Raw genomic sequence first — 18,151 nt, forward strand, 5'->3', positions numbered from 1 at the left:
CTTCTCCCCTCAGACCTCAGTCTTCAAAATGCGCTCCACGTCCTCCCCCTCAATAACATCCACACCCTCCCTCGTCACCTGCTCCACCGCCTCCTTCACTGGCACCTCGCCATCCAGCAAATCCAACCACCCGCCCTTGTACCCACTACCCAAAAGCTCTGCCGCCGTCTGCGCCACAAGCTCCCTACTCGCCTTCCCATTAAACTTGCTCGTACGGCCCAACTCCGCCTTCCCAGAGCTAGGCACATCGCTCAATGTGCCGGGCCGCAGATTGATGGCGCGGAAGCCATCGCCGCGCGCGGCCGCCGCGGCCACCAGGTACTCGTCGGCGGCCAGCTTGGCGTCGGCGTAGGTGGGCAGCACGCTGGCGAAGGTGTGCTGCACGCCGGCCCAGTCGGCGTCGTTCCACCACGACGGCTTGACGCGCCGCGAGCCGAGCCACGAGATCATGAGGAAGGTCGTGATGCTCGGCGTGTTGGTTGAGGCGCGGATGAAGGCTTTGGCGGCGTCGCGGTCGATGGCGTAGGTGCGGGGGGCGCCGCCGCGGCCGCCGGCTCCTGGGGGGAGGTCAGAAATCGGTGTAATTGCGGGAGCGTGGTGTGTGAAGTTGAGAGGAGGGAGTGGGAAGTTGGTGCCCTGCCATCAAGGTGCTCAAAACAGCTCCCACGCCCAGAAAACACACATGAGAATAGAAAAAAGAAAAGAAATCATACCCGCACTCCACACAACCCAGCTCGGCTTCACCTCATCCAGAATGCTCTTGGCGTCGCGCTCCGTCCTAACATCCTCGACGCTGCGCACCAGCACGTTGAGCTTGCCCGGCTGGCCGTGGCCCAACTTCTCAATCGTCGGCACTTGCGCCTGCTCGCGGATCAGCGACGTCACGGCCCACGACCGCGCCAGCAGCAGCGGCGTCATCAGTTGCGCCACTTTGCCGTGGCCGCCGATGAGCAGGACGTGTGGGGTTGAGGGGGCCATTGTTCGTGTGTTGGTGGTGGTGGTGGTGGTAGGTATGCAGGTGTGTAGGTGCGTCGGATGTTTTTGTCGTCAGAGGTCGTGTACGGTAGGCAGAGTAGAGGATAGATGCGTTGTTGCGGTGATGTCGTGCTTGTTCTCAGCAGATAGGCAGTGGGGCTAGAAAAAGAAGCAGCAGCCAAAAGCTCACAGGCAAACTCAAAAGATATATATATCGCTGAAATCGCTCCAGTCAATGACACAAGTCAACGCCTCAAACAATGACGAGGACGGCAGAGCACAGCACCTCTTTATACCACGACTCAACCCCTCGGTATGACATCCAATTACTACACACCAGCGGATCGTCTTCCCTTCTGGCGTGATTGATCGCGATTGAAGCTGTCCTAAACACCCCCGGCCCGCGCCCGATTGTTAAGCAGATGAGGGGAGCACCACTCACCGGACCACAGGAGTTTAAAAAACGGGGGCCGCGTATGACGCAATGGGTCTGGCGAGCGAGTCGTGAGCTGTGCTGCTGTTGTTCGGCCCGATCCACTCGTTCATGCGTTTCTTCCCTCGGCTGCGCACTCGGAACCGACCGAATCATGGGGCTATGGCCGAGACGGATCCCCGGAGTCGTTCGAGAGAGAGGCAGCAAGCACCCACTACGTCAGCCGTGATGACGAGGCGTCAGGCCCGAGGACTGCAGTGGGACTCCCGTCAACTCGGTGGTCAGCAAATGACCAACAACAAGCCGGACCAATACACAAGCAAACAGTGACACGGCGGAGGGACATTCTATGCATCCATTGATTCTTTCATGGCCATAACTATACTCCCACCATACCATACCGTTCCATGCCCATCCATCATTTCCACCGGACGCCAGCAACCCACCGCAGCTAGCCAACCAGGCCCCACCTGCCATTCATTCAGGCAGCCATCATCCAGTATGCAGGCAGGCGTTTGTGGCCGCCCTGTATACCCTAGCCCCGACAGCGTATTTATCTCATGACGTACAAACCACCACCACCACCACGCCCGCCCACCCGCTTTGGACTCATCACCACACGAGTCCAAAGCCGAGGAATAAACAGCCAACCAAGAAGGGGGGAAAGCAAGAGAGAACAAAGGAAGAGGAGGAATGCAAAAAGAGCAAGTAGAAGGGAAGAAAAGGGGGGGTATCCTACTGTCCCACGTGAATGGATGTCTGAGAGACCGGTGATTTTTGTGTTGTTTACAAGAAATAGTCCGCCACAGGCTTCTTAGCCGGCATGCCGCGCGAGTCCTGGGGCGCCGCCTCAAACACGCGATACCTGCGGCCAGGGCCATCTCGCGGTCTGTCGGGGAAGCCGTTGGTGCGGCCAGCGTCGCCGTTGGTGCGCGGGACGTAGCCGCCGTTGGTGCCGTCCTCGCCCAGCTCGAGGATGGCCGCCACGTTGCCGCAGCGGTAGCAGTAGTTGGGCGCGCTCCACACCGTGACGATGCTGTTGTCGAACATTTCCTTGAAGCCCTCCATGACGAGCTGGTGCGCCCGCGCGATCAGCGACAGGTCGTTTTTGTGGTTGAAGCACTTGACGATGTCGGCGCCGAAGAGGAAGCCCGCCCCGCGTGGTGACAGGCCCCACCCGTCAATCTCGTCCGGGTCTGACCAGAGGAGGTCGCACATGGCGCCCTCGTGGGGAACCTCTTGCTTCCTGTCCAGAAGCCGGATTTTGTCAATTGTGTCGATGAGAGGCGATAGACCTCCGTGTACACACAGCACCGCTCCACCGGGATTGCCGCTCGAGCCAGAGCTGGACCCCGAAGCACCGGTTCCAGCAGGCCCCGTCTTGCTGGGTGTTCCGCGTATCGGTGAGCTCGAAGTCTCGGCGGCGTTTGATCCGGGAGAGTTGGCGCGCGTGTTCCGCGGGTAGCGGTTGATGACCTCGTTGTTCGAGTTCAAAATCTCAATCTCAATCTCCTGGTCCTCCCCCAAGGTGTTTTGTGTACTTGAATCGCCTTCCGGGCTCGGTGTGGGCTGGAGATTCGAAGCGGCGCCTGAGACGAGGGCGCCCAAGGCCAGGTAGTCGAAGACTTCGCAGCAGTACCTCCAGACGTTGGCGCTGCCGTACTTTCTGAGACACTCGTCGTAGAAGCCGTAGACTGTCGTGATTTGTCGCGACTCGTGGTTGCCGCGGATCAGGGTGATGCGGTCAGGGTAGCGCACCTTGAGGCAGAGCAAGAGTAGGAATGATTCCAAGGAATAGAATCCGCGGTCGACAAAGTCGCCTGCGAAAGTTAGCGACGCTTCCACTGCATCTCCGCCGATTGCATTACCCATGAACAGGTAGTTTGTCTCTGGGACGTCGCCCCCAACGCGGAAAAGCTCCATCAAATCGTGGAACTGGCCATGTATGTCGCCACATATCTGTGACCGCAAGGTCAGTCACTGACGAGAAGACCCGAGGTCGCGCTGTGGCTCACTGTCACTGGAGCGTCCACGCCCACCACGTTTCCCTCCTCTATCAAAAGCTCACGCGCCTTGTAGCATAGTTCGCGCACTTGGGCCTCGGGTATCGGTCGACATGCGCGCAGCTGCTCTATCGCCCTGCTCAACTTGTCAACATTGCCAGCCCAGAGAGACCGGCGGGGAAGGCGGCGCACTGGTCTAGATGGCTCATGATGAACCGAGTGCGCACACGGCCGGGACGGCCTGCGGCACGAGATTACGCGTAGACGGGAGAGTGGAGCGACTAAAAGAGACGAGTCTCCGGGTCGAAAAGGCGGATTTTGAGGTGGGAGACGTGGAGAAGTAGGCCTGGAGCGGCGGTCGGGGTAGGCGAAGAGTGGCGGCGTTGACGCGGACAGTCGCGAAGAAGGAAGAAGTACGGTACGGTACGGTGGGCAGCGGGAGAAGGCGTGCACAGGTGTGGCGCGGGTGCGATGTCGACGGCGAGCACTTTGACAGAGACGTGCAGAAGGTAGGGTAACACGGTGTGCTAGATTTGCGGTAGATTTCCAAAGAGACGACAGCAATACAGAGCTCAAGGCCGAGCTGGAGTCGGGTTCGGGTTGGCCACACGGCGTGCTGCGGTGCCAATCCCACCGCCTCGCGCAAAGCAGAGCCGCGCGCCGGCCGGCAAGCAAAAGCCAAGGCCATGGCGCCGTCGCTGCGGGATCATCCGCTCTGCCAAAGCTCTCCGCCAAAGCTCGACCTCACAGTGTCACTCATCCACCTCACCACCGCATCACAGTCCTTCCCTCCGGTCCATTGCTTGCAGCCCAACTCTCACAGCCCGACGCTTTCGATCGTGAGCCACAATGCATCCCAATGCTCTCCCCACCTAATCTTTGCATCCAGTCTCTTCATGCGCAATCCACGGTAGAAAAAAGGAAGAAAAAAAGACCATCCCAACCTCATCGACACCCCGCGCCCGTCGTCGACCGCAAAGCAAAGCGCCATATTCAATCGCCTCGCCTACCTACATATACCGGCTTGTATCGTAACGCCCAGCCCACAGAGCCGGCCAAAGGGCTCCACACCACACCGCACCGCACCCGCCATGGCGCCGGCCCTGCACCCGCGCTCGCGCCAGACCGTCTCCCTCTTCACCGGCACGCTGCTCGTCTCCTTCTTCGTCGTCGGCCTGCCACATCTCCTCCCGTGCCCCGTGCCGACGCGCGCCTACGCCGACGCGCCCGCCTCCGCCGACCCCAACAATCCGCAACGGCGTCGCCGCCGCCGAAGGAGCGCTGCCAACGCCGACGACGAGACCGCCACCGCTGCTGGCGTCATGGGCGCCGCCATGGAGGATGGCCGCAGGGCGAGGGAGTGCCCTGTCCCGAAGCCTGGTGGTTTGGTGGGCAAGGTGCTTGGGTTTGACACCGAGGGTGGCGCGAGGCCGCGGCCGACGGAGGTCGTTGTTGAGAGCATACGGGCGAGGAGAGAGAGGGGTAAAGGCGGTGATCAAGAAGGGAGCTGAAGCGAAAGAGTAAAACAAAGATGAGTGGAACAGCATGGAAGAGAGGAGTAATATGACGGGAGTTTTGGCAATGCATACGGTGGCTTTTTGATTGGGATAGAAACGGGCATTGGCGCAGACTCGCATCTCCAAGAGACGGACACGTTGGATCGCTGTAAAGTACGGATTTTTGTGGAAAGATGGCGAGCGTGGACACTGTACAAAAGAGAAGAGGATGGAAGGTTGCGGGTTGCACATGTGTGTATATAAGGTGAAGTCAACTCAACTCCCCTATCGTCGATTATTCCTCTGTTTATGACGTCGTCTTTTCCATCACTATTGCTACCATTTCCAGCAAATCCACGCAGCAAAGATTCCCAGACAGATCCGAGCAGCACTCACACCCCCACACACCATCAACCCCACCCCTTTTCAACCCCGGAACATACCTTCTCCCACACAGACCCACCCCTGATCCAGCACCTGTCCCACGCGATCCAGGACCCGGCGCCCGCCCATGATGGCGCCAAACCGCACCACGCGCTCCTCGCGGCTCATGCGCACAAACGCCGCCAGCCCGGAACCGCCAGCTTCGCGAGACGTCTCCTCATCGTCGCCTTGGCCCTCGTCGCCCTTCTTCTTGAGCGCGTCGAGCACCACCTGCGCTGCAAACGCGTCCATGCCCGCGCGCCGCAGCACCTGCTCCCAGAGCGTCTCGTCCTGGAGCAGCTTCAGCCGGCCGGTCACAGCACTATCTTGTCCCTCCACGCGCTCTTCCCGCTCCGCTCGCCGCTGCTGTTCAGGAGAGTGGTGCTGCTGCTGCTGCGCAAAGCGCGCCATGAGTCTCACGATCCACCGCGCCAGCGCCTCTTCCTCGTCTGCTGCGCCCTCTCCTCCCGGGACGAGCACCACGTCAACGGCACTCTCCAAGCGCGCCGCGTGCCCGCTTATCTCTGCAAACGCGAGCGCCTCGGCGCTACTGAGTGGCGGCGCGGCGGCTGTTGGAGCGGAGTGAGCGCCGCGCCACACGCCGACGAAGACCCTCTCGCAGCGCTGCGCCACGCGGGCCAGCTGCAGTGGGAAGAAGGTGGTTGGCGATGGTTGCGCGCCGGGAAGCGGGCGCTGGGCGAGCGTCGTGAAGGTTGGGAGGAGCAGTGCTGTGCCGGGGGCGAGCAGGATGGCGGGGAGCGGCTCGTGTTGTGCTGGCTGCTTGGGTGGTTTGTTGGTGAAGAGGGGAGACGGGAGGATGGCGAGGGGTGCGCGCTCTATGAGGGTGGCGGAGGGGTAGAGGGATTGGATCTTGGATGTCAGCGAGCGCTGGTGCGTTGACAGGTGTGTGGAGATGATGTAGGAGGCAGGCGTCTTGGCCTCCGGTAGCGGTATCAGAGTCGCCTTTTTGGACTCGAGTGCCGGGGACAGCGGTCGAGAGAGCTCAGGCTGCGGTTGAAGACTTGCCTCGGCGGGCTCCGGGCATGCCGGCTCGGGTTGCGTGGTGGTGATGCCGCTGTGGACCTTCATGAATGACGATAGGGACGTCGAGGCAGAGAAGATGCTTCCAAATATCGAAGTGGTGGGAGGCTGTGTTGGAGTTGGAGCCAGAATCCCTCTTTTGACACGCTCTTGGAAATCCGCTTCCAATCCTGCTGGTCTGCTCTGTGGTCGAGAGGTGTGTTGCTGCTTCTTCTCAGGTTCGTTCGTAGCCTCTGGCTCCTGCATGTCCATCTTTCTTTTCCGCACCAGGGCGCCGATATCATCTCCTGGAGAGAAGCAGCCGCATTCGAGATCTTCCTCGTCCTCGTCGATATCATCCAGCACACGCAATCCATCTGGCTTCCACGCCAAATCTTCCGGCTTGACTACGTCCTGCAGCCTGATCTTCGCCATGAAGGCCGCCAAATCTTTTTCATATCGAATCACCTCGTCTGAGATGGCTTTGGCTTTTGCTGACTGCTGAGTAAACGGATTCCATCTCATTTTGTCGTCAAGACTTTCAGTCTGACACATTGGCGCAACACTCAGCTCCTCTCGCGCGCACTGTCTCAGCAACTGCTTCTGCGCGTTCAGCTCTGCTTTTCCAAAAATTTCCCACGGAGACACAGGAAGTGAAAAGTCCATCAGTGACACGTCGACCCGGCGGACAGTGTCGACCTCAGAGAGCTTCTCCTGCTCTGTGCGCTGCGCAACCTTGTCGGCTATGGGTGCTACTTCGTCTCGAAAGAAGGCATCAAAGTCGGAATCGTCCTCCATCTTATCGTCAGCATGAAGGAAGTCCGATGGCAGGGCTTCTTCGTGCTTGGTTGTGGATACCGGCCTGGGCGCAATTAATTGAGTAAGATTGTCAGCAAAGGCCACCGTCTTCGGCTTCTTTTCGATTGACAGTGGAGTCAGTGGGACTTCGACCCTGAGGACTGCGGCTTTGCGTTTTCTGCTCGAGGGGTCACACGTCATGTTTGAAAAGATGTCAAGGAGCTCGGCGTCGGGCTCGTCGTAGAGCATGGGGTCATAGTGTGCGGTTTGCTTGGGAGGTATGAGAGTGTCTCGGCTCGTTAGCTGCTCTTCGAGTGCTTGAGCTTCCGCGACCGCTGAATTGTTATCCGAGGAGGTGTATTGAATTTGGTTTGTTGGAGAGGAAGAGCGTGGATCGGGAAACGGATTCAATGGTGGATCCAAGGGCAAGAGGGGTGGAGTGACTGGTTCCGGGAAGAGCTTCTTGAAGCTGTCAGCAGACCTGAAGGGAAGACGAGTGTGAGCTTTCACCTTGTTCGCCTTGTCATCCGCTTCTTTCAATGCCTGGTCCACCGCCAGCTCTTGGTCCTCTTTCGAGAAATCATCCTTGAGACAGGCCTGGAGGTAGACAAAATCTGCGCGCGCCATTCGCAGCTTCTCGGAATCCATGCACTTACGCATCTGCTCCAGTCGTTCCCAAAACTTCTTGGGCCACGCCAAACCCCCGTCATTTTCGTCGTCGACATCTTCGAGCGGGAATGCAAAACTAGACAGAACCATCTCCTCCCGTCGCACGAACCTTTTCATGTCGAGCTCATTATCAGAAAGCAGGATAGGCAGTTCAACCTTCCACTTCCGAGTACGATGGAGCTTGCCTTCAATTGCGTCTTCGGGCTCAGAGGGCAGTGGAGGTGCACGGCAGGCGCAATTCAGCGCTCTCGCTCCCAAGATGTCGATCTCGAGACGCTCATGTTGGGATCGGAAATCTCGAGGCCACTCAATCTTTGCGGCGTTGGGCGGATCGACCAATTCTTGCCTCAGAAAAGGTGGCGCTCTGGGGAGCTCGTCTGGTCGCGGCGGGCCCTCGGTCAGGTAATCTTTGGCGATGCCATGGAAGCGGGCGTAGTCGAGCACAGTTGGCTCTTGGTGCTGAGAATGGGGATCGTTGACCATTTGCGTCCGCCGAGTGATGGCGCGGAAAGGAATGTCAGCAGTAAAAGTTAGTAACAATGGTCGTGGGTGTTGAGGTGAGGTGGAGGATGCGTCAAGAACTAGGTTTGGCGAAATCAGGGTCCACGAGCCTGCCGCCTGCAAAGCATGGCAGTCATCTACTCAACGAGACCTCTCTACAGTAGGCCGGTGCCACATAGTATCAAAATTTTGTCTCTACAGGTTGATTTCAGAGCTCTGGCGTCGATTTATTTCACCTCCATTTGCAGCCTTCATTCTCGCTTGGGTCAATTTCCAGTGAACATGTCTTGTCAGTTGCAACAGAGGGACCACGTCCCGGGTATCGATTCTGAGTAAACGCGTACGTACTCAAGCGCCAGCATGGCCATTTGATCCTTGCAAGAAGATTAGAGCTCCACTCTCCCAATCAAATAAGCAGCCCAATAACGCCACGACGCGCTCAAAATTAAGACCTCTTCTTTCGACCAGAAACGCCCAAGAGAACAAGATGCAAAGATCAATCTTCCAACAACAACCCTGCACCTCAAAAGACTCAAGCTTGGTCCCCTCTCTCCAAAAACCCCGGATCCATTTCAATCTTCTTTTCAAACTTGGCCCACCAATCCTGGAAGCTCTTCAAAGGCACCACCTCCTGACCGCCCGGACCCACGTTCCCTGCAAAGCTGGCCAGGAAGTTGAACGCGTTGGCAATGATGCGCTGCGCCAGGACCTTGGTCGAGATGGGATTGGCAGCAGCGGCACCAGCTCTGACCAGCTCCATGCCCGAGGAGCCACCTTGCTGCTGCTGTGCCTGCTTTGCGTTCATAAGCTCCGCAATTCTGGCAACGGGCTCGACGCTGACGCCCAGCGTGACGGGGGCGACTTGGCCCGTGGCCGGGTCGACCATGGCGGCCGGATCGACGCCGTCGACCTTGAAGATGGCGCTCTGCTTCTCGTTGGCAATGGCGCCGAGGAAGCGGAATTCGGACGAGGGCGGGATCTGCACGTAGACGCCGGCGGCCGTGTCTGGCGGCAATTGCGTCCCGGGCAGGAGAAAGACGACGATGTGCGAGAAGGATGGAGTCGCCGGGAGGGGAAAGGCGTATTGTGTTGGTGAAAGGGCTTGCGGCTCCGTCAGGACGGGGCGTCCGGATATTATGACGCCAAACATGTCTGTCGAGTCTTTGGCTTGGACTTTTGCCGTCTCACTCGTTTGGGCGACGCTTTTGCTGAGTGGTGAGACTGTGCTAGAAAGATGAATTGTCTCGCCGGATGCAGAATTTCGGGCGGAGGTCGTGAGACTCGAGACGTCGAAGAAGTGGTGCGGTCCGAGTACGGAATGGGTATTTGCCGTCAGCCTTGTGCAAACGATGCAGGACAGGACGAAGCCTGAGATAGACGATGCAGCTTCTCGTGGTCGTAGACAGATGAGATGGTAGATGGTTACTCGCGGTCAGGTCAGCAAGGCTGTTTGTTTAATACTTTCCTAATGGAGTGAAGGTGCTCAAGCTTTCGAGAATTTTCCCATGACGTTGGCCGGCTTTATCGATAAGCCCTGTTTTAACGGCCTGGCGCATGTTTCTAACGGTGAGTAACAGTTGAACCTAAGGCCGCCAATCCATGCTCCCGGTCGACCGTAATCCATGCATGAACTGCCTGTTCTGCTTCAGCTCAGAACCTGACAGCTAACCATCTCGTCCAACTTCAGCTTGCAGCCTTGCTGTTGCTTTTGTTTTTTCCACCACCTCCGATCTGCTGCGCATCATGGCCACCAACGAGAAGACGAGCAAATCGTACCTGGATTTGGTCAATGAGTGCGACAAGTGAGTACCTCGCTGGTACCCCGCCGCTGCAGGCCCCTCTCCACAATCCATGGCGGCTGCAGAGCACACGACATTCCTCAGAACACCCGAGGAAGCTTCAAGGAATGGATCCATCACTCATGATATCCTACTCTCGCCGCCAATGCCAAACACCTACTTGGACTAACAAACTCCCCCAAATACAGCTTCCCCTACCCGCAAACCGACCCCGGTCTCTACGACGCCAGGCTCGACGGGCTATACACGCTGCTCGTAGCCGAGGAAGAGTCGACGCTGGGCTTCGTGCTGCCGCGCGTGGCCGAAGTGCTGCGGGGGCTGCCATCGTGGACGCTCAACGACGACGACGGCACGCTGACGCTGAGCGCGGGGCCCAGCGAGGACGAGCGCAGCGCCATCGTCGCCGCCACCACCATGGCCATGCGCCAGACGGGCCACTTCGCCGTGCTGAGCGGCTGGCGCGACGAGCTGTACCCCGTCTACGGCCGCGACGGCAAGTGCCTGTTCAAGATTGAGCGCTCCGCGAGCCCGCTCTTTGGCGTCGTCAGCTACGGCGTCCACATGACTTGCTACACCAAGGACGCCGTGACGGGCGAGTACCGCTTTTGGACCCCCAAGCGCGCCTTGACCAAGCAGACGTACCCGGGCATGCTGGACAATACCGTGGCGGGTGGGCTGGCGGCCGGCGAGAAGCCGCTGGAAGCCGTCGTGCGCGAGGGCGAGGAGGAGGCCAGCCTGCCGGCCGACTTGATCAGAGAACGGGCAAAGGCCGTCGGCAACGTCAGCTACTTTTTGATCAGGGACGAAAAGGCGGGCGGTGAGACGGGCTTGATGCAGCCCGAGAGCCAATACGTCTACGACATGGAGCTGCCGGACGACGTCGTGCCCAAGCCCAACGACTCCGAGGTCGAGTCATTTGCGTTGCTGTCGACAGAGGAGGTCAAGGTCTCGTTACGGAGGGGCGAGTTCAAGCCAAACTGCGCGCTCGTCATGTTGGATTTCTTCATCAGGCACGGCATCCTGACGCCAGAGAACGAGCCTGACTACGTCGAGATCATCGCGAGGCTGCACCGCAGGTTTGAGTTCCCCACCGTCAAGTACCCTGGCTCGCAATAGAACGGCGGAAAAAGGAATATCAAAAAAAGACAGTACAGGAATTTGGCGAGTCACTACTTTTGTTTTGGAGCAAGGAGTCTTGCCCGCAGGTTCATGCCTTGATCTTTCCGCTGCTGCATGCACATTCCGGACTTGTCTAGACTCGCCTTTTTGATATCTCATACGCCCGCGCTTCAGTGATGAAAGTAGAGCGCTGACCCTTCTCCGAACGCCAAAAATGCACATGTCCTTCCTCCGCGCCGCGTCATTGAGTTGTAGACACTGCTGGAGGCCCATGGGACGGACAATCCAAATGTCCAAATGTTGATTTTGAAAATGCCAGCCCCAGATTTATTTCTTGAGCAAGAGGTAGACGTAGTCGATGCGCAGCGGGGTCAGCTTCTTGTACGGGCCGTCGATGAAGAGCAGCAGCCCGCCAAAAGAAATGTAAACCTTGCTACAAGCACGAAGCATATCAGCAAAGCGAGCTCCCAACCTTTCACGCTCGCGCGAGTAGACTCACATGTGGTCGCCGTCGCCCTCCTCAAAGCGGTAGACCTTGCCGTGCATGACATAGTCGTACATGTCAGCGAGGGTCGTCTCGGTGGAGGTGTCGAGCTCGCGCCAGCCCTTTTCCTCCTTGGTGCCGTCGAGGTTCAGCGTGCTCGCCAGCAGCATCTGCAGCGTCTCGCCCGTCTCCACCGGGAACAGCTCGTGGTTGATGTCCAGCGTCATGGTCGTCTGGCTGTCGCTCGACGACCCCGTCAGCCGCGACACCCGGTCGTACTTGGCCTTGTCCTGCCCCGTGACGTGGAACGTGTCTTCGTAGAGCTGCGAGTCGCTCATGGTGGCGGTTGGTCGTGGTGGTCGTGGTGCTGTGTCGGAGGTGAAAATACGCGGGCGTGCGATTGAAGCGCGGTTACGGGACGAGGACGCAGATCAGAGGGCGCTGGACGTGTATCTGTGAGCGCTGGTGTGGACGCCGTAGCTGACGCTTCGGTGGTGATTTTGTCGGAGGATGCAGAGGTGTCAGGAAAGGTGGTTTGCGATGCGCGTGAAAGTCCGCCGCAAATCGCGGAGATGGTCCGAGCTCCCACTTCTTCTCTTCCGCCGGGCCGCCAAGTCCTGGACGCATTCTGCCATCGACTTTCTCTCAACGCCCAATCATGGCCTTTCGCAAGCGTAACATCGGCATTGGTCGTACGCCGCCTGGAAACGAATCGCCAGTACCGGTAGCGAGTGCGCCGCCAGCAGTGGTCCCCGGAATACGCCCATCGCCCGTTGACGGCCGCCCGACGACCTCGACGGGAACACCGTCGCTGGATGGGATTCTGGCTGGCCATGCGGGCCTCGCGATGGGGTCCTGCCTCCTCGTGGAAGAAACGGGCACCACCGACTTTACAGGAGCTCTTCTGAGATACTATGCCGCAGAGGGCGTGGTGCAAGGGCACAAACTCCACGTGGTGGGGTTTGGGGAGCCATGGGGAAGACAGCTGCCCGGGCTTGTGGGAGTGGCTGACGGCGAAGAAGAGAGCAGCGGCGGATCCAAGACGAAGGAGAAGATGAAGATAGCTTGGAGGTATGAGAGACTGGGGGAGTTTGAGGCGGAGAAGAGAATTGGCGGCGCTCGAGGTGTGTGGGACCTGTCTTTGCGTGGCTTTTTGTATACATGTTCCAACAATATGGACATTTGCTCTATCAAAGACTCGATCTATGATTGCTGATGCCATGTGAATGTGTAGGACCGGTGGACAGGAGTGCCTCTGGCACAAATCTAACTTCACCGGACGATGCAGCACCGCCATTCTGCCACAAGTTTGATCTGGCCAAACGTCTCGAATTTCCTGCCGGAACGTCAATCAACTACATTCCTATGCCACCGCCACACCAACAGACTTCGCCTTTTCTACCCGTTCTCCAGAACGTAGCAAGAAGCCTTGCGTCGACGTCACCGACAACGATCCACAGAGTGGTAGTCCCCAGTCTACTTTCTCCAGCGCTCTACCCGCCTCAGGCCAGCCAGCCTTCATTTCTCCTTCAGTTCTTCCACGGACTCCGTGCTCTTCTCCGCAAATACCCCACGCGCCTGACAGCCGTCCTCTCTCTCCCGCTCGAGCTCTACCCGCGCTCTTCCGGCCTCGTACGCTGGTGCGAGCTGCTCTCAGATGGCGTACTCGAGCTCCAGCCGTTCCCTCACTTGATGGATTCCTACGGAGATCTTGCAGCGTCCGGAGCTGCCACGGCAAACGAAGAGAAGCCGCAGGGCATGCTGCGAGTGCACAGACTGCCCGTCTTCCACGAAAGAGGAGGCGGAGGCGGCGGCGTCGCCAGCGTTGGAGACGACTTGGCGTTTACAATGAGCAGGCGGCGGTTTGTGATTAAACCATTCAGTCTGCCGCCGGTGGAGGGAGACACGGAAGCGCAGGGAGCGCTGGGTGCCGAGCAAGGAAAGCAGACCAAGGTGGACATAGAATTTTGATTGGCGATTCCCACGATCCTCTCTGGTAGGTACTCCTAAGAACTGAGGTGGTGCCACATTCGAGAAAGATCAGAGGTCGGAATCTTCGGATTCAATGCCGGCTTCGTACATGGCCTCCATTTCGATTTGCTCCCAGCCCGCGTGACCGGCTCCAGAGCTGAGACCTCGAGAATATCCACGGCCAAAGGATGGATTCCGAGGATTGATGGAAATGCCGGCAAAGGTGGCCCTGGCGCTCTCTCCGATCAATGAAGAAAAGACGAGCCATGCTGCAGTTTGGAGTTAGAGTTGACTGGCAAAATAGAGGAATGGCCGTACCAAACAATGCAAGCAATGGGAAGAATAGAACCAAGGCTAGAATGATCAAGACTCCCATGTTCGATTTGAATGTTTCTGAAATGTGTCGAGGATTGTGAATGAGTGGTCAGGCGGTTGGTGGTCAGGACCGCCGGCGGAATCCGGAAGGCCTGCCGATGTCCGTGCGCTCGGCTCCGGCCGACATTCTCCCGCGACACTCACTTTTCTCAACGATGTCCGCCTCTTCTCCCCACCACCCGCACAATGTAGAAACCACAAACAACGCCTCATTGAGGCACCACACAGGTACGCACCCTTCTTCTCCTTCCACCCTACCCATTTACATGATTAATGCAACTTATCAATCAATCTGTCAATCCCCTGAGCTCCAGAGCAAGACTCTGGACGTCGATGTCACACAGTCCTACTATGAATTATCCACAATACCCTCGAGTTGAAGAAAATTAAGCGAAACAAGCGACTAACTTTCGCAACAGATCTACTAGCAAGTCTTGCTGCCGAGATGAGTGGCCTCGCCCACGTCTTCCCGTTTCAAAGGGCGTCGACGCCTCCGCCTGTTGGCGAGGTGCAGGCACCAAGCCCGGAGCGAAAACAGATTCCTGCTGTCCTGGTCGACGAAGCCGAAGCTACTGTGGTACGGGGTGAAGATGCTGGCGATGCCGCCCGGCCACAAGCGTCGTCTGCACTCATAGATGAGCAGATGCAGGTGTTTGAGCCGTTGGAGGTCGGAGACCTGACACCGGCGCCGAGTGAGCAGTCTGGAAGCAGCCCACGGAGGACACCCGAGGAAACCTCAAAGACCAAGTCGGAGGTTGCGCCTGAAGCAGAAAGGCTGGATGCACCTCGAGCAGAGGTCCTAGTGACGGATCCTCAGTCGCCCTCCACCTCGACACTCAGTGAAGAAACAACCCTTCCGTCTTCCACGAGCACTGGGGCACCGCACTCGAGTGCCTCCAGCGTGGAAGCAAGGCCCGTGCAACATAGCGTAGAGGAATCACATGATACGATCGAGTTTCCAGCATATTCATCCGCATTCATGCCTGCCAGTCCACCCACACCCGTCTCTGAAATGCCTCCTCCAAAAGAAACACGACAGCAGCCGGCCCAGGCAACGGACGAAACCATCCAACCGGCTCATGCTCCATTCCCCATATCCCACGTTGCCAAGAAGTACTTCATCCACGACCCAACCACCATTGCCCACGTCCGCCGCGAACACAACATGTGCGGCGTCCTCATCGGCACGCTTCCCAGCCACCCTCAGCAAAACGTCTTCCTGGGCACGCCTCTCTCGCTCATGCCCGAGGAGGCGCGCCGGCTCGTCGAAATCGGCGCCGCGTACATCGTGGACGACACGGCCGCGCACCGGGCCGGCATGCTGGGCGGCGGCGTCCCCGAGGCCGAACGCAAGGCGTTTGCGCGCGCCGTGGAGAAGCAAGGCATCGACGCCATGCGCGCCTCGCAGAAAAAGGCCGACGACGTCAAGAAGGAGATTCTCAAGAAGAACGCCGAGAAGATTGCGGCTGCCAGGGAGGCCAAGCAGAAAGAGCGGCAGCAGAAGAGGGACAATGCGGCGCAGGCGCAGGGTCAGACCAATGGCGACGGCGACGGTGCATCCGAATCCCTCTTCAACGCGCCAGCACCACCGCGTCCCTCGTCGCCCGCGCCGTCCTCACTCAAGTCAGCCGCAACCGGCGAAGAGCGATACTACATCACACCCACGACATCGCACCCGCCGCTGCCGACGCCTCCCGCCTCTCCGCCCACGCCCTCCACGCCCTCAACGGCGCTGCTCCCGCCGGCGCCGTCGTCGTACCCGCTCTTCGCGTACCTGCACTCGCGCGGCTTCTTCATGACGCCCGGGCTGCGCTTCGGCTGCCAGTACACGGCGTACCCGGGCGACCCGCTGCGGTTCCACAGCCACTTCCTGGCCGTCGGCATGGGCTGGGACGAGCCGTTTGACTTGATGCGCTTGGTGGGCGGCGGCCGGTTGGGCACGGGTGTTAAGAAGGCGTTTTTGATTGGGGCGAAGGAGGAGGGAGATGGTGATGAAGATGCGGCGGAGGGCGTGCGGGCTTTTAGCGTGGAGTGGAGTGGCATGTAGAGTTGCAGTGGGCAGGAAACTCTTCTACGTCTCGGAGGGAAGCACTCGGAGTACAAAGTCGACATGCGAATCGAACCCTTTTCGTCCATGTTTTGCCAAACAACGGAAATAGTTACCAACCAACTCGGTCAAAGGCTCTCCAGCACCATCCAGCCCATGTCCCCTTGCCCCTCTCTTCTGCCCTCATCCCTCATCCCTCAAACAACATGCCTACCTACCTACCTACCTACCTACCTACCTACATGCCTACATGCCTACATACAAACACGCCCTCATCCACATCCACACGCACCAAAAACACGCACCCGCTTTCTCTTTCCGGAACGGCTCATCTGGGCCCGGCCAGGGAGTAGATCACGGGCACCCAGCGCCTCGGCTCGGGGCGACCAAGTCTAACCCCCTTCGTCAGGTAGGCAGGGTGCCAGGTGCCGCCGACGTGGAAGCGAGCGAATAACGACGGATAGGTACGGATGAGCAGTAACGTGCGGATCAGCAGCGGGCGTCCCTGAGGGTTGGGTGTGCAGGGCAGGGCCCGAGGGGGCTCGGAGTTTGCGAGCGAGACTGATGGCGCTGGGTTATCTGATCGGGGATTGGAGGTGGTGGGCGGGACATGTCCGAACCGATGGCCGAGGCGAGAGAGCGAGGACCGCCGCTGTGGTTGGTGAATGAAAGAGATGATTGGGGGGGGCTGTGGTCTGGGGCTCTGGGGGCCATGTCCAATTACTGGTGGCAGCCTGAATGGTGGAATGCGGGGATGGCGGTGTTCGTCCGCCTGTTATCTGATGTCAGTGCATGTCGTACATTTTTGATGCTTGCTTGATGCATATTGGCCATGTAGACCATGTGTCTGGAGCGCCGAGTGTCAGCACAGTACGGAATACCCACGTATCCGGCTCTTTGGCGTGCGAGGGCCGGCTTTATTTCGTACTCGGTTCCTTCGTGCGTGTGGAACGCAGAGTGAGGACGCCGGCACTCGCCTATCCGCGAACGACTGTCTGTACCACCACCACAGAACAAAAGAGCGACGGGTGTGGAAGCGAAAGCGATGGTAGACAAGGATGTGACAGGGAGGAGGGGACGTGTGCATTAACGACGGTCGGCAGACAGGGGCGCTAGGGACAAGAAATGGCGAGAATCGGACTGGCTGCCCGGGGGAAAGAAGACTTCTAGACGGGCGGCATGGATGCCAAGATGTGGAGCTGCTCGACCACGGCCCACGTGCCGTGCCAGGAAGGGCTTTGAGCAGGACGGGACCGCAGAGAGCGAGCCAATCACGGCGGAGATGTTGGTCAGAAGTACGGAATACGGTGTTTGGTGCCTGGTAAGGATGGGACAGCATTGACGGGCGCGGTCGAATCTAGAGACTCTTGTATCCGTGGACGCGACTGGAATTCACCGGGTGCCGCCGCGCGTCGGAGGTGGGAGACGGCACGGCCAAGATGGGGCGCGACGACGAAGTTTTTTTCTTTTTATTCCCGCGCGCTGTGGTGGTGGTGGTTTCAAGGGGCGATGCGATGCGATTTCGGACTGGAGAGGTGGGCGGCATGATGTGGTGTGGAGAGGGGGCCGGGGTGCGATATCGCCATTTGCGTGCCGCAATGCAGCGAGGAATTTGCAGGGCGCGAGAGAGTGGACGCGTAGCGCATGAGGAGGACGACAAGCCAGGGCGTTTCTCGAGAAACGTTTCGGGATGCGAAGGGCATTGTAGACCCGTTGGATGACATGTCGTGAGGTGGTGGTGGTGGTTGATAGCCGAAAGCAGGGACAGCCAATGGCAGACGGGCCAAAGGCGCTGACGCAGCAGCAACGGGCAGCGCGCCAAACCTGACTGCGCGTACATCAACCAACCAATGCTCTCCCTCTCCCACTGCAGTCCAGTCCAGTCTCACCTCACCCCGTCTCCCTCCACTCCACTCGCTCGCTCCGCCCACCACATATCAAGCTTTCCGCCCCCCCCCGACCAGGTCCAGCCTTTGCCCAAAAGAGCGCCGCTACCTCTCCCGAACCGAACGCCCCCGGACACCGCCCAAGCATCTAT

At 58.8% G+C, this 18,151-nt stretch overlaps 10 protein-coding genes across 10 annotated transcripts; 4 read left to right on the forward strand and 6 right to left on the reverse strand.

The window, feature by feature from the left end:
* Positions 1-9: 9 nt before the first annotated feature.
* On the reverse strand, positions 10-978 carry J3D65DRAFT_551597 (NAD(P)-binding protein; the record flags this gene model as incomplete). The annotated part of the gene is made up of 2 exons (XM_066797046.1): positions 10-557; positions 714-978. 2 exons carry the CDS (start codon positions 976-978, stop codon positions 10-12), a joined length of 813 nt encoding a protein of 270 aa, XP_066655802.1.
* Positions 979-1,747: 769 nt separating this feature from the next.
* Positions 1,748-4,043, reverse strand: J3D65DRAFT_569389 (Metallo-dependent phosphatase-like protein). The gene is made up of 4 exons (XM_066797619.1): positions 3,604-4,043; positions 3,424-3,547; positions 3,277-3,367; positions 1,748-3,228 (listed from the first exon to the last, which is right to left on the reverse strand). Exons 1-4 carry the CDS (start codon positions 3,618-3,620, stop codon positions 2,195-2,197), a joined length of 1,266 nt encoding a protein of 421 aa, XP_066655803.1. The 5' UTR covers positions 3,621-4,043; the 3' UTR covers positions 1,748-2,194.
* Positions 4,044-4,502: 459 nt separating this feature from the next.
* Positions 4,503-4,922, forward strand: J3D65DRAFT_666821 (uncharacterized protein; the record flags this gene model as incomplete). Its single annotated transcript, XM_066802963.1, has 1 exon — positions 4,503-4,922. The coding sequence occupies one exon, from the start codon at positions 4,503-4,505 to the stop codon at positions 4,920-4,922; it is 420 nt and encodes a 139-aa protein (XP_066655804.1).
* Positions 4,923-5,179: 257 nt separating this feature from the next.
* On the reverse strand, positions 5,180-8,568 carry J3D65DRAFT_621026 (uncharacterized protein). The gene has a single exon (XM_066799909.1). The coding sequence runs from the start codon at positions 8,298-8,300 to the stop codon at positions 5,334-5,336; it is 2,967 nt and encodes a 988-aa protein (XP_066655805.1). The 5' UTR covers positions 8,301-8,568; the 3' UTR covers positions 5,180-5,333.
* J3D65DRAFT_621027 (uncharacterized protein) lies at positions 8,520-9,918 on the reverse strand. Its single transcript, XM_066799910.1, has one exon. The coding sequence runs from the start codon at positions 9,466-9,468 to the stop codon at positions 8,851-8,853; it is 618 nt and encodes a 205-aa protein (XP_066655806.1). The 5' UTR covers positions 9,469-9,918; the 3' UTR covers positions 8,520-8,850.
* Positions 9,906-11,456, forward strand: J3D65DRAFT_621029 (NUDIX hydrolase domain-like protein). The gene is made up of 2 exons (XM_066799911.1): positions 9,906-10,120; positions 10,306-11,456. The coding sequence occupies exons 1-2, from the start codon at positions 10,062-10,064 to the stop codon at positions 11,231-11,233; spliced, it is 987 nt and encodes a 328-aa protein (XP_066655807.1). The 5' UTR covers positions 9,906-10,061; the 3' UTR covers positions 11,234-11,456.
* J3D65DRAFT_621031 (uncharacterized protein) lies at positions 11,101-12,260 on the reverse strand. The gene is made up of 2 exons (XM_066799912.1): positions 11,736-12,260; positions 11,101-11,669 (listed from the first exon to the last, which is right to left on the reverse strand). Exons 1-2 carry the CDS (start codon positions 12,056-12,058, stop codon positions 11,564-11,566), a joined length of 429 nt encoding a protein of 142 aa, XP_066655808.1. The 5' UTR covers positions 12,059-12,260; the 3' UTR covers positions 11,101-11,563.
* On the forward strand, positions 12,189-14,065 carry J3D65DRAFT_621033 (paxneb superfamily protein-like protein). The gene is made up of 2 exons (XM_066799913.1): positions 12,189-12,844; positions 12,955-14,065. The coding sequence occupies exons 1-2, from the start codon at positions 12,379-12,381 to the stop codon at positions 13,689-13,691; spliced, it is 1,203 nt and encodes a 400-aa protein (XP_066655809.1). The 5' UTR covers positions 12,189-12,378; the 3' UTR covers positions 13,692-14,065.
* On the reverse strand, positions 13,761-14,067 carry J3D65DRAFT_666827 (uncharacterized protein; the record flags this gene model as incomplete). The annotated part of the gene is made up of 2 exons (XM_066802964.1): positions 13,761-13,960; positions 14,010-14,067. The coding sequence occupies 2 exons, from the start codon at positions 14,065-14,067 to the stop codon at positions 13,761-13,763; spliced, it is 258 nt and encodes an 85-aa protein (XP_066655810.1).
* A 1,011-nt stretch (positions 14,068-15,078) lies between these two features.
* On the forward strand, positions 15,079-16,113 carry J3D65DRAFT_551513 (tRNA-splicing endonuclease-like protein subunit sen34; the record flags this gene model as incomplete). Its single annotated transcript, XM_066797040.1, has 1 exon — positions 15,079-16,113. One exon carries the CDS (start codon positions 15,079-15,081, stop codon positions 16,111-16,113), a length of 1,035 nt encoding a protein of 344 aa, XP_066655811.1.
* Between the last annotated feature and the right edge of the window lie 2,038 nt (positions 16,114-18,151).

This window comes from Phyllosticta citribraziliensis (genome assembly GCF_038025025.1).
Source record: "Phyllosticta citribraziliensis strain CPC 17464 chromosome Unknown J3D65scaffold_5, whole genome shotgun sequence".
In the NCBI taxonomy this organism is placed as follows: domain Eukaryota; kingdom Fungi; phylum Ascomycota; class Dothideomycetes; order Botryosphaeriales; family Phyllostictaceae; genus Phyllosticta; species Phyllosticta citribraziliensis.

Coding starts and splice junctions, on each gene's coding strand:
- J3D65DRAFT_621033 (XM_066799913.1), top strand. CDS start 12,379: ATGGCCTTTCGCAAGCGTAACATCGGCATTGGTCGTACGCCGCCTGGA. Junction 12,845..12,954: donor GAGAATTGGCGGCGCTCGAG/GTGTGTGGGACC, acceptor GTGAATGTGTAG/GACCGGTGGACAGGAGTGCC.
- J3D65DRAFT_569389 (XM_066797619.1), bottom strand. Junction 3,368..3,423: donor GCGTGGACGCTCCAGTGACA/GTGAGCCACAGC, acceptor TTGCGGTCACAG/ATATGTGGCGACATACATGG. Junction 3,229..3,276: donor GACAAACTACCTGTTCATGG/GTAATGCAATCG, acceptor TAACTTTCGCAG/GCGACTTTGTCGACCGCGGA.
- J3D65DRAFT_621026 (XM_066799909.1), bottom strand. CDS start 8,300: ATGGTCAACGATCCCCATTCTCAGCACCAAGAGCCAACTGTGCTCGAC.
- J3D65DRAFT_621029 (XM_066799911.1), top strand. CDS start 10,062: ATGGCCACCAACGAGAAGACGAGCAAATCGTACCTGGATTTGGTCAAT. Junction 10,121..10,305: donor TTGGTCAATGAGTGCGACAA/GTGAGTACCTCG, acceptor CCCCAAATACAG/CTTCCCCTACCCGCAAACCG.
- J3D65DRAFT_621031 (XM_066799912.1), bottom strand. CDS start 12,058: ATGAGCGACTCGCAGCTCTACGAAGACACGTTCCACGTCACGGGGCAG. Junction 11,670..11,735: donor GAGGGCGACGGCGACCACAT/GTGAGTCTACTC, acceptor TCGTGCTTGTAG/CAAGGTTTACATTTCTTTTG.
- J3D65DRAFT_621027 (XM_066799910.1), bottom strand. CDS start 9,468: ATGTTTGGCGTCATAATATCCGGACGCCCCGTCCTGACGGAGCCGCAA.